At 43.8% G+C, this 13555-nt stretch overlaps 1 protein-coding gene across 2 annotated transcripts in view; it reads left to right on the forward strand.

Annotated features, from left to right (window-relative positions):
* Positions 1–13555, forward strand: part of EBF2 (EBF transcription factor 2) — a 260319-nt gene that overhangs the window by 13910 nt on the left and 232854 nt on the right. For both annotated transcript variants that reach the window (XM_080982465.1, XM_080982464.1), the window contains exon 6: positions 12058–12126. In XM_080982465.1, the coding sequence (XP_080838591.1) occupies positions 12058–12126 (69 nt within the window). The remainder of the gene's footprint in view (positions 1–12057; positions 12127–13555) is intronic.

Here is a 13555-nt window from a genome sequence, read left to right on the forward strand (position 1 = left end):
TTTCTTTCTATTTAAGCCCCCTCCCAAATCACATGAATTCTGTTGAAAGTTGTGTTCATGTTCTTCATAATCAGAAAGCTGGTATATCAGTGAAATTGTGGAAAGAATGCATCCAAAAGGATAACAGTGGCTTTGTATGTGTGAAAACAATAGGAATTGTTGCATGCATTTTCTCCATGTTGGTCTTCAAATATTTTTCATTATGGACATGCACAAGCATGTTTATTTTGGAAAGTGCCATAGCTCAGTGGTGGAACATTATTTTGCAAGCAGAAAATCCCAGGTTCAGTTCCTGGCATCTCCAGGTAGGGTTAGGCAGGTCCCCTGTCTGAAACCCTGGAAAGCCAGTTAGTCAGTAAACAGTAGGCGGTTTAGAGATACATAGGCAAATGGTCTAACTCTTATGTCTCTAAGTCTGTGTGCTCTTTATCAGACCATGTGGCTGTAAGCAAGTCTGAATATGAAGGCTGTATTTTTGTCAGTCTTATGCCATTGATAAATGTTTTACAAAGTACAGAAGGGCGGATCTTAACTGAAAGAAGTTTACAATCTAAAATCCTCCAAGCAGAAGACAGAAGTAATTGTTCTTGTGTTCTCTCTCTCTCTCTCTCTCTCTCTCACACACACACACACACCACATTGTGTACTATCTTGCTTGGCAAAGACTTTGGAAACTTTAAAAGCTTGCCACAGTCTTGTGTCACTTTGGTTGATCCTAATGAAAGTATTTCCTAACTTTGGTTTTGAGGTTTAAAACTGTGCCAGGATTGTGTTCATGGCATGGTATTAATATCTGAGCATGATCAGTGCACATATAATTCTTAGGATAGCAGTACAAGAATGTTCCTTTGTGCAAGGAGAAATCCTCGCACTGACAAAATGTTCACTTTAGTGCTACATTGAGTACAACCCAAAGTGCATCAAATTTATATGTGCTAAATACAGTTGACACAATCCAGCCACAATGGAGCACATTTAACTCACATTGATTTTAAGGGAAGAGTTAAGCATGTGTTTAAATCCCTTCTACTGAAATAAATTGGATTTAAAGGCAATTAACTTTTGCTAGGCCATACCAAGTAAAAGTAAGCCAAGTTTCATTAGCTAAATATGCTTGGTCATCACAAATCTGGGAGGGGGAGGTAATTTTATACAAAATTTAGTGACAGAGTACAACTTGACATTAATATGATGTTATAATTAATTGTTGATTATCTCAAGCACAGTGTTCCATTTTGTGAGACAAAACTCATGCTTAATTTGTGTGACTGTGCGGGTAAACATAGCATCTTTTTGTGTGAAATCTTTTTCCTTATCAGAGAATAACACTGTATTCTGGTCATCAGTTAGGAATGAGATGTTCGGTGTGTCCTTTACTTTTGGACTTCAAAAGAAGTTTTACAAATAGGAAAGCATTTCCTGTGAAATGCTTTAACACAAGCATGATTACGAAAGAAAAAGGGGGTAATCTGACATTTTATAGATTCTTCTCGCAAGGGTTATAACATATCATAAATGGAGGCTAGCGTTTTCCCCACATTGCCATATCACTGCTCATATATTACATGAATATGCAGGCAGAACTCTTGGGCTCTTATGCCTTGGCTTATACATCAAATGCTTTGTATTAATTGTGATGGCAAAAAAGGCTCTCTGGTTATAAAATAATTATTTGTTAACATGTAACCACCTTGCTTGATAGATTAACTGAGGAAGAATGAGAATTCTCTGATGTCCTTTCAATGTAATGCGTGGATTAGTGAACCAAATCAAGAGCTCTCTATAAAAACCTTAATTGGGTAATTTGAGCAGAAGTCTTTATGTAGACATAACTTTTATAAATTGGATTTTTTAAAAAAAGAAAACAACAAAATGAGCATAAGGATGTATTTCACGTGGAATAAGGTTTGATATAACCTATTGAAGCTTAGTTAATTTTGACACTTTTATTTTAAGCCCAATAATCAGATCTCACTGTGAGCTGCTTAAGAAGCAGCATCAATTTTTAAAGCTCCTAGTTTAGCCTGCATTAGTAACAGTATATCAAAATTTAATGTACTGTACTAGCCTTGCCGTTCAAGTGGATGCCCATTGTCTTTGAGTGACAGGCCTTGCTTTTCAGCCTCAGTCAGAAGATAAACATCTTTCTGGTTTGTCATATGGAACTGCACGACTATTCAGCTCAAATGCAGACAAGTGTATCCAGCATCCCCTACATCTTTCTCCGAGTGACAGATGCGAGCTTAGCAGGGATGTTGTCTAAATATTTATGCAGATGCAATGATGTGTCACTGGTAGAAGAAGGGGAAATCTCTGTTTCACAATAATTAGTGTACTTGTTTAGTACTTGGAGGGTGGAGTCAAGCTGTTGGTGTTGACACCTTAAAATCTTTAAAGTGTGTTCTGTGAAGCTTCATTGATTTAAATGAAACTTCTACAGAATATAGTTCCGATGGGAGAAGTTAGACACATAAGCCATCGATCCTCTTAGCTGAATACAAACGTATGCTCATATGATGGATAAAAATAAGGCATTTCCCCTCCTGGAATAATCCTGCCTCCACACTCCCCAGTCTTGCCAACTATTCACTAAGAGGAAAACTGTTTTGTTTTGCTGTTGCCAGAAAGCCCCAGTGCCCTTGATGCTCAGGGGGGTGAAAAGGTATTATAATGTGAACAGAAGTAGTCTCGGGGCCTACAGCTGGCTAATAACAGAGTTGCATTGAGTGCAAGCGAGACCCACAGCTGTGACTTTCGCCACAAGGCCCAGACTAGACAGCAGCAGACATAATCAGCTGAGCCAGGCGGCCAGTGAGCCTAGGTCTTTATCGGCCAGATGGTGTGAATTTAGACACTTTTGTTATGCAATGCCAGGGAGGAGTTGGGGAGAAGAAAACAAAACAAAGGCCACCATGCTGGGTGCTTATTTGAGTTTGAAATTAGAGACAGATTTTTTTTCTTTTTGGTGAAAGTTGAGGGCTGAATTTTAAAACCATTTTGGAAGGGGGAGGGGAAAGACATAAGCCCTTCTTTGAAATGGGCAGCTTTCTGGGGCATCCAGTTTCTTCCAAGGCTATGTTTCATCTAGAGCGCTGTTTGTGTGTATATCCCCAGCATGCAACTATCCTCGCTATTGATGTGCTAAACTAGATGTCACACTAGTCCTATAGTTAAGAAGAATATATATTTTAGAAGTAAATAGAAGGTGTTTTGTGTGTGTGAGAGAGAATGAGAGTGTCTCATCTGGATTGGGACCCTGGTGGAACAGGACTATTTTTCCTTTGCCTCAGTACCAGTTGCAAGCAGCCCTCCCAAGCCAGCTGTTTGCATTAGGGTGGCTGCATGTGCATCACTATAAAAGGAAAAATGCATCAACCCACACACCCCAAAAAGGAGGCAACAGGGAAACAGACATTCATGTATTGATTTATAAGTATAGGCATGCATTTAGAAAGCTTTCTGCAATTTAAAACCAAAACGCAATACACCTCAGACAGTGACCTAGTGTGTTTTCTGGGTGCTAACCATGGACCGACAACTTTCATGCTGAAATTCTGCTCTCTTATTGTTCCTTATCTCTCAACTGGGATTGGGCCCGACATGCTTTCAAATAAAAGACTCCTCCAAAGAGTGGACTGTCCACTATAAAGTAGGACACTCCCACCCCGGTTGCATTGACAGGAAAGCTCCCATTGGAACCACTCATCTTTTTAAAACAGGAGGTATTTTGCAATATGGGGACTCTTGCACCCCAAACAACATATGGCTACTTGCTAGCCCAAATTGATTTTGCCTGATTTTGCGAGTGGAAGTTCCACAAGTGATGTTAATGCCTTTTAAAAATCAACAGTTATGCTGCCCAGTTTTCCATTTCTTGGCTTAGAAATATGAGTCTCCAAGTAGGACGTGGAACAAAATGTTGCAGTGTGAAAGAGTGCTACTGTTCAGGGTTCCAACCAGTCAGTTCTGTTCTTTGCAAGGTGTGGGGAACCTGTCAGTGTTTGTAAAAAGCAAAAAAAAGAAGGAAAGGGTTCTGACCTCCCTTTGTCTCCTCAGCCTGGTCCTCGGACCCTTGTCGGCACAAAAAGAGTCCACGAGAATATCCTTGCAGAGTTTTATTCTTAAAAGTCTTTGTGCAAAACACGACTGAATAACTATACACACCAGCACTAACCAACCAACCCAACCTCCAGCCTCAGCAACAAACTAACATTTCTCCCTTATATATACAACTTGGTGCAGACTGCTGAGTCATGCTGACCCAGCTTTATTCGCATTAAAGAAACAGCGGCCATTTTAGCCGTGACACCCCTTCTGTTTCTTAAATGCGAAAAACCCCAACAGAAACAATACATACATACATTATATACATAAACCCAGTTTTGTCATCAATTCATTATGGCATGCTGCTGGCAAAGGCTTGGTAAACAAATCAGCAATATTATCTTGTGAGTGACAATACTCCAGTTTGATCACCCCATTCTGTATACAATCTCTAACATTCGCATGACGGATAGCAATATGCTTTGATGCGGATTTCATTATTTCTGAGCCCGCTAATGCAATGCACGATTGGCTATCTTCATACACTTGGATAGGCAAATCTACTTTACAATCTAGATCTTTTAGTATCTGTATAAACCACATGATTTCGTTGCATGCTAGTGATAGGCTCCCATATTCCGCCTCACAGGATGAGGTCGCAACAAATCCTTGTTTCTTTGACCTCCACCCAATTATGGAATTGGCAGACATCATAACCATTCCACTTGTAGATTTTCTGGTAGCTACACAGCTTCCCCAGTCCGCATCAACAAATACTTCTAGTTTTTCATCTTGTGTACTAGATATCTTTAAACATACATTTAATGTCCCTTTTAGATACCTGATAAGCCTTTTCAAAGCACACCAATCGGCAGTACTGGGTTTAGATACACGTTGACTCAGAACATTTGCAGCACATGCAATGTCTGGCCTTGACCACTGGCTTAAATACAACAGTGATCCTATTTTTGAGTGATACAACTCAGGCTGATCAAATTCATCATCACACACTGTCTTTGGGAAATCTGGTGTCATGGGAGTCTGAACTGGTTTGCAGTTTTCCATGCCAAACTGCTCTATCAAATGAAGAATTTTCTCTCTCTGACTCAATAGGAAGCTTCCATCTGCTTCCTGCCTTACTTCTACTCCCAAGTAATTGCTTACAGGCCCTAAGGCTTTAAGCTTAAACCTCTTTTCCAGCTGACTTGTGAGCTTCTGGATCTCATCTGTGGAACTCCCTGCCACAAGCAAATCATCAACAAAGACTAAGAGCATTAGATATTTGTTGCCTGTCCCCTTGGTGTACAGGCATGGATCAGCCACACTCCTTTTAAAACCAAGTTTTACAAGGGCTTCATTTAAACACTGGTTCCAACACCTTCCACTTTGTTTGAGACCATAAACAGCCTTTTTCAAACGCCAGACTGCACCATTCTCCTCTTCAAACCCGGGGGTTGTCTCATTAACACTTCATGGTCGAAATTTGCATGCAGATATGCAGCATCAACATCAAAATGGTGCACTGCTAGCTGTCTTACAGCAGCAATGGAAAGCATTAAACGAAAAGTTTCACTCTTTACAGTGGGAGAAAACACTTCATCATAACTCTCCTCTTTAATCTGAGTGAACCCTCTGGCTACTAATCTGGCTCGAAAACGTGGTTCCCCAGATGCAAGGGTTTTCCTTTCGTAAACCCACTTGCATGACACCACTCTGCCACCAGGTGGCGGCATTATGACCTCAAACACTTTGTTACGCTTAAAAGAGTCCATTTCTTCTTTCATAGCTTGTTCCCATAAAGCACGTTCCCCAGGGGGAAAGTCTAAGACTTCATTATAACTTTGTGGTTCCACACAACTCACATTGCATACTCTCACTCCTCCTAGGGTCAAACGCTGAGGAGGTACACCCTTGTTTGAACGTTGGGAGCGCCTAGGCACAACTACTTCTTCTTCCCCCCTTATCTCTGGCTCTTCTTCCTCTTCCTCTAGAGAAGCTCCTCTAGAGCTTCCTCTATTGCCACATCTTTTGGGGAAATCTGTGCCTCCTCCTCATCCTGCTCCTGTGTTGCCAATGGCTGAGAAGAAGCCTCTTCTCTTACTTGCAGGGGCAGTAGGCAATCTGGGTTGGCATGGATCGCAGTCCATCTGTCCTGGTCAGCAAAATCTGCACTTCGTGACAGAACCACGGGTTCTGGGCGTAAATTGAAAGGCCACCCTTTGCCATAGGACTGATATCCCACAAACCTCAGTTTCTGCGCTCTAGCGCCCCCTTTCTGGCGCTGAGCTTTGGGAATGTTTACATGTGCCCAAGAACCCCAATTATGGAGCATTGTCCACTCTGGTTCTTTCCCAAACAACACACGATATGGAATATCTTTTATAGAGCTAGACCAGGTTCTATTAATCAAAAAGTTCACTGTCAGAAAAGCCTCGCCCCACAGCCTATGGTTGTGGTCCAATCCTGCATCCACTAGCAGGCAGTCCTTTACTGACTGTATTACAGCCCCACGTCTTTCACACAGACCATTTTCAGCAGGGCTATAAGGGTTAGTCAAACGGTGAGTGATCCCCTTACATCGCAGCCATGCCCCAAATTGTTTGTTCAGAAATTCTCCGCCCCATCTGTTTGCAACTGCACAACAGGGCGAGCGAAGAGCTTTTCAGCTTGGGCAACCCATTCTCTGAATGTGGGGAAACACTCAGATTTCTGCTTTAACAAAAACAGCCAACTAAAACGTGATTTATCATCTATTACCAGAAAAGCATATCTGGCGCCCCCTTCAGTCTTCTGTGGAAAAGGGCCTATCACGTCACAATGGACAAGTTCTAAAACCGCTTTAGATACTCTGTCACTTTTAGAAGCCACAGGCTTCCTCTTAGATTTGGCCATTTTACATACATTGCAATCTAGGAAACAGTTACAGCTATTTACTTTTAGGTTCTTGCACACCTTTTGCATCTCTGAAAGCACACGGAAATTGGCATGACCCAGTTTTCTGTGCAGTTCATGTACACACCCCTTATGAACTGGCAAATTATCCTGAACCACCTGGGCTGCTTTAACAGGCTTGTCCTGCATTACATATAACCCATTTTCCAACTTTGCATGGCCACATACCTGAGTTCCATTCTTTATCAGACAGCCATCCTGCGTGAACTTAACACTATACCCTGCATTAATCAAACAGCTTACAGAGAGTAAACAATAGTCCAAACTGCTGACAAACAGAGTCTCTGGTAGAGTAGTGTTCAAGCACTGCAGGAAACATGTTCCCTGGCCATCAATCTTGCTTCTACGACCATCAGCAAGATAGATTGAGTTTTTTCCATCAGCTGGCTTCTCCAGGGTCTTAAAGTCCTCCCGACTATTGCAGATAATCCTGCTGCTGCCAGAGTCCAGCAGCCATGTTCCTCGAGGTATCTTCCTCTCCTCTCGAGAAAATGCAGACACAAACTGAGCAGAACGCGTGTTCTTCTTCCCTGAAGAGAACCCCTTCTGCTTACGGTTCTGGGTCGATTGCTGTCTCTGCTCCACGTCGTCTCCTGGAAGTTTTGCCGTGCATTGACGTTGGAGATGCCTGGGTTGGTTGCATCTATAGCACCTCCTCACCTCCATGGCCAAGTCCAAACCTTGGTGTTGCTCCATTGGCAGATTCTGCTGCTGGCCCCCTTTGCTGTAACTCCTCCGCTCTTGGAGTTCAGCCTGTCTATCTGACCTTCTTTCTGCTTCTTCGGTCAATCTTCCAACCACATACTCAAGGGTCAGATCTCGGGGACACATACTCTCCATGCTGTTAATCACAGGCAACCAGCTTTCAGGCAAACTTGAAAGGATAATGTAGGTTTGGTCAGTCTCATCATAACGCTTACCTCTCTGTTGTAGTTGAAGAAACAGAGATTTCAGCGTTTGAAGATGAGTTGCCAAACTCTCACCTTCTTTCATAACAGTCCTGAACAGCCTTCTGGTCAGAGAAGTTATAGTTCCAGCAGTTTCTCTGACATGCATTGCCCTTAATAAATTCCAGCACTCAAATGCTGTTCTGGCATTTGCTACATGCAATAACTGAGAGTTGCTCAAACACAGCATAATTTGGGCACGAGCCCTTTCATCCAGCCGTTTTTTCTCAGCAGAGTCCCGTCTCAAAACCTCAGTTTCAACACAGTCCCATAGTCCATCTCTCCTTAACAACTGCTGCATTTTAATTGACCAACTCAGCCAGTTGTTTTCTGAGAGAAGTTCAAAAGGGATGCCTCCCCCAATATTTACAACTTGGGAAGACTGGAAATCTGCCATCTCTGCTGGTGCTTGCTGAGCCCCTTCTGTGGGGCCTCCAGCAATCTCTCCTGACTCTCTCTTTAGCGTCCAACTGGATGGTCCTGGCTGGCACTCACCGGCTTCTAGCTGCTGCCTCTGTTGACCCTCAGGTCCCGCCTGGCTCTGCAACTGGTGTAGCCGCTCTGTGAGTCGCCTACTGTGGCCCTCTAGCTAGCAGTTCAAACTGTTCCAGTAGCCAACGCTGAGTGCTTTCCTGATCCTCAGATCCTAGCCGCTCCAGCGTCGTTGCAGACAGTTACAGCTTGTCACCAACTGCTCCAACACATAGCCACTGGCTTCATACACCACCAGGACTCACCAGCTCCCTGCTCAGATGCTGTCAGTCGTTTTGCACTCTGCACATGCTCAGAAACACTGGGCCCATAACCCGTCAGTGTTTATAAAAAGCAAAAAAAAGGAGGAAAAAGTTCTGACCTCCCTTTGTCTCCTCAGCCTGGTCCTCGGACCCTTGTCGGCACAAAAAGAGTCCACGAGAATATCCTTGCAGAGTTTTATTCTTAAAAGTCTTTGTGCAAAACACGACTGAATAACTATACACACCAGCACTAACTAACCAACCAACCCAAACACCAGCCTCAGCAACAAACTAACATTTCTCACTTATATATACAACTTGGTGCAGACTGCTGAGTCATGCTGACCCAGCTTTATTCGCATTAAAGAAACAGCGGCCATTTTAGCCGTGACAGAACCTTTGACCCTTCAAATATAACTCCCATGAGCCCCAGCAAGCAATAGATGATGAGAGTTGCAGTTCAGAAACATCTGGAGGGCCAAAGTTCCCCACACCTGCTTGTTGTCATTCATGTGTGGATAGCTCAGTTGGTTGAGCATAAGACTCCTACAGTAATCTCAGGGTCGTGGGTTCAAGCCCCAACTTGGGCAAACGATTCTTGCATTGCAGGGGGTTGAACCAAATGGTGTTTGTGGTCCCTTCCAATTCTACGATTCCGCAATTCCATTACGGATGTGGGTGATGCTGTGGGTTAAACCACAGAGCCTAGGACTTGCCGATCAGAAGGTCAGAGGTTCGAATCCCCATGATGGGGTGAGCTCCCGTTGCTTGGTCCCTGCTCCTGCCAACCTAGCAGTTCGAAAGCATGTCAAAGTGCAAGTAGATAAATAGGTCCCGCTCCAGTGGGAAGGTAAACGGTGTTTCCGTGCCCTGCTCTGGCTCGCCAGAAGTGGCTTAGTCATGCTGGCCACATGACCCGGAAGCTGTATGCCGGCTCCCTCGGCCAATAAAGCGAGATGAGCGCCGCAACCCCAGAGTCGGCCACGACTGGACCTAATGGTCAGGGGTCCCTTTACCTTTTACAATTCCATTCCTCTTCCTCCTAACTTCCTGCTTCTGTCCACCCCACCCCAACAAACGTAGGTCAGCATTCCATGCTGCAGCAAGGTTTCACTTCTCATTCCACCCCTCCATTTTGAGCCCATTACAGTTCTTTCTTGTCATATACACAGTGGCAGCTCATTGGAATAGGTGGGGCAGAAAGCAAGGAGGCCAACAGTAGGGGGTCAGAGCAAAGGGTTCATGAATATCAAGCCAATGATAGGTGGAGCCAACAAATTCTGGTTTTGTCCCCACCCTCTTCCCTACTGCATTCTAGAATGGCAATGTCAAGATTCATGAGAAAGAGGAAACTGATGGACATTGCTACTCGCTAAACTTGTTGTGAAGAATGAGGTGGGCAGGTGGGGCTTGGCTGAGGACACCCTGAGTTGGGAAGGCAGTGCCCCACTTGCCCCAATGGACTAGCCTCTACTGCTTTACCACTATGCATATGGAAACCTACAGTGTGTGGTGGGGAAGCCATTTAGAGTGGAGAAGCAGTGGCAGGGCTCTCCTACTGCCCTGCTCTACCCCCAATTGTTTTGCTTGTTCAAGAAAAGAGTTGGTAAAACTTCCCCAGCACTGAGTTTCAGCTTGCAGTAACCCTTTCTCAGACGTATTGGAATGAGAGGCATTTTTGCTTTTCAGAATATTCCTTCTGAGTACGGTGCACTGATGCCAGCAAGCTTTCTTTCTTCCAAAAGTTCCCATTGCAAGCAGATGAGACAGATGGCTTTCACTTTGCATCTGGATTCTCTTAGCGTGCTTTGCTTGATCATGTGGTTTACCACAAGGGGCAGCGGATCATAGACCAGGAACTTACATACACCTTCACCCGCTTCTAGCCCCGACTGCTCCTATTGATTGCAGACCCTAAAATATTAAAGGTACGTCTTATGCTATCAAAGGAACACAGAAAGCTGTCATATCACTTGAGATCATTCAGTATTTCAGCACTGCCTACAGCTTGAGGGCTGCGTTCTGTTCTGGGCAAGCTTTGAGGGGCCAGGGATGAGCAGGGCCAAAGGTAGCAGTGGCTGGGGCAATTAAATTTATGAGAGCCAGTGTGGTGTAGTGGTTAGAGCATTAGACTAGGATTTGGGAGACCAGGGTTCAAATCCCCACTCAGCCATGACCTTGGGCCAGTCACTCACTCTTAGCTTAACCTATGTCACAAAGTTGTTGTGAGGATAAAATGGGGAGGAGGAGAACTATATCACTCCACCTTGAGCTCCTTGGAGGAAAGGTAGGAGATAGCAATAACTAAATAAATTTTACCTTTTTACAGTAGGTTTGTTCACACACATTCTCTTCTCTATCCTAAGTCCAGATGAGCAAGAGGCTTTGTCAGAATTCAATGATATATTCCAGCCAGTCAAAAACACTCAAATCTTCTTACATTGTTCTCTTGCATAGGAGCTCCTGTGTCAGGTTCTTGATATTCTCATCCTGTTTTTTGCAGTTTCAGGCAGAAAACAAAAAGGATCTTCAAGCTTCAGTTTGGCCACCATTCATGCTTCGCAGTTGTGTCCAGCTTGCTGGGCTACACTTGTGCAAGCTGCCCTGTGGGGTACACTTTGTGGCTGTGATTTAGTTACATTGTGCTCGATTTCATCTGAGACTCTAAAAATATACATGCAACCTAACTATTTATATCCTTGAAAGTGGATCAAAATTTTATTGTCCATTCAGCAGACATATAAAGTTATAATATTTTACCAGTGGGAAATGAGCCAGCCACTCAGTGGCATTAAAAATTACTTGAAGGCCTGGGCTGTTGTGTATTTATCATGACATTATTAAAAAGTTGGGAAGGTGCAATTGCAAGGCTGGCCCCGGGTTTGAGAGGGGCTCTGGTGTGGACTGGAGACGGTGGGCAGCCATTTCCCACAATGACCTAGAAGCAGTGGTTGTTTCTGCCTGACTGGAATGTGTCTTTGAACTCTGATAATGCCTCTTGCTTGCCTGGAAGGAGCACAAAGCAAGACATGTGAGGGAATGTAGAAACTAGACTACTGTGCAGAGGTAAATTTGACATTCGTTATTCCACCCACATTTGCTTTTGGCCCTGTCTGCCATTGGCATGTGACTCCCAGAACGTTGTCCCAAAAGGAATGTAACCATCATGCTGTGAAAGGTTTCCCACTCTGGGCTCAGATGTTTGGAGAAGGCAGGGCAGTGTATGATGAAGACAAGGAGAAGGAGGACCAAGGGGAGTCAGGAGCATGGCAGTGGGGCCCCCGACAGAAGGTGGGGCCCAATGATACCTGCCTCTGGTGCCCACCTTGTTATACTTAGTGAATTATGATCCTTTTTTGTTTGTTTCCTTCGATCTCCAGCCGTTGTTGTGAAAAGAAAAGCTGTGGAAACCGCAATGAGACTCCTTCAGACCCCGTGATCATCGACAGGTAGGAAATAAAAGTTAAGTTTTTAAAAAGCAACAAAAACAAAGAGCAAGATTTTTTTTTAATCATGTGCAACTGGATGAGGTGGAGAATCTTGATGCAAGTATCTGCTTAACTGTTGATGTTAGTACTGTACTATTTTTTGGGGGGGGGGAAGGCTCTCAAAATTTCTTGGCCTTCTTTGATGGAATGTCTTTTTTTTAAAAAATATATATATAATGTCTTCTGTTTGCTTATCTAAGCTTGGCTAAGTATTCATTGTGTGGCAGCATGCTTGATGTTGTCTGTTTGGTGAGGGATGGACTCCTGCTGGATACATAGAACAGAGATAGCATTTCAGGTCCCGCTTGCTGCTTCATTAACATTCCTTTATAAAATAATGATGTTGCAGGCACATTCTTGTGGAAAAAGCATTAGCCAAGTTTGAAATGCCTGCAATTGGAATTACTATAAACTTTTCTGCAGATTGTTGCATTTCCACATTTGCTTTGTCTCAAGAGTTGTTTCTTTCTGAGCCAGAGTCAAAAAGTGTGTACCCTTTTGTATCCTGATTGCAATTTGGGGCCTCTAATGAAAAATTGGTAATAAACAAACAGGGTTTGAAGTTGGCTGATATATTGGTGGTGAAATTAACAGTCACTTTTTTGGAAGAGAATGAGCTCATGGATAAGCTTTTGTGTGTGTGTCTGGTGGTGCCTGTTGCTTTGGAGGTCTTGTATATGGTTGAAAGAGACACTCTGTGCATCAGTACAGATCATTAAGTTGAATATGACTGCTGTAGGTGGAAGCTGTTAGAAGTGTATGTGTGTGTCATGGACTGAACCCCTCAACACAACACAGACAATCACCCACATGAATGCATTTATTGCAATTTCCCTGAAATTACTCATGTTGCTCCAGAGGACAATGTTTGGAAATTGCAAGGAAGCAGAATTCAGCTACATGTTGAATTAAGGGCTATTTGGCAATAAAACAGACTGCCTCAGGAGGTGGTGGCTTCTCCTTTTCTGAAGGTACGTAATGCAGCTAGCCCTGCCATTAGACAAAGTGAGGCAACTGCATCAGGCGGCAGATGCTGGAGGGCGGCAGTGGCAGCATCCTGGATGTTCCCCATAAACCTCACACCGCCAGTCACCTGCCTCTGTGTAAACTAATCTGCTGCCTCAGATGCAATGGGTGATGCTCATCACTGTCCTCTGTTACTAGTGCTGAAGTTAGATTCAGTTGCTAGTCTGGTTGGCTTCTGTGCATGAAATAGGAAGGGGCTGCCATCTTGTCCTCCACCTCAGGCAGAAAAATGTATTGGACCTGTTCTGGTATTTAAGCAGAGGTTAAGCAGAGGTTAGCTACCTGTGAAGAATGCTGCGAAAGTAAGAGTCCTGCCCTGTGCAGGGCGTGCCCTGTGACCTTCAATTCCATCTATTGTTGGGCT

The sequence above is a fragment of the Podarcis pityusensis genome (genome assembly GCF_964106645.2).
Source record: "Podarcis pityusensis genome assembly, chromosome: 15".
NCBI lineage: Eukaryota > Metazoa > Chordata > Lepidosauria > Squamata > Lacertidae > Podarcis > Podarcis pityusensis.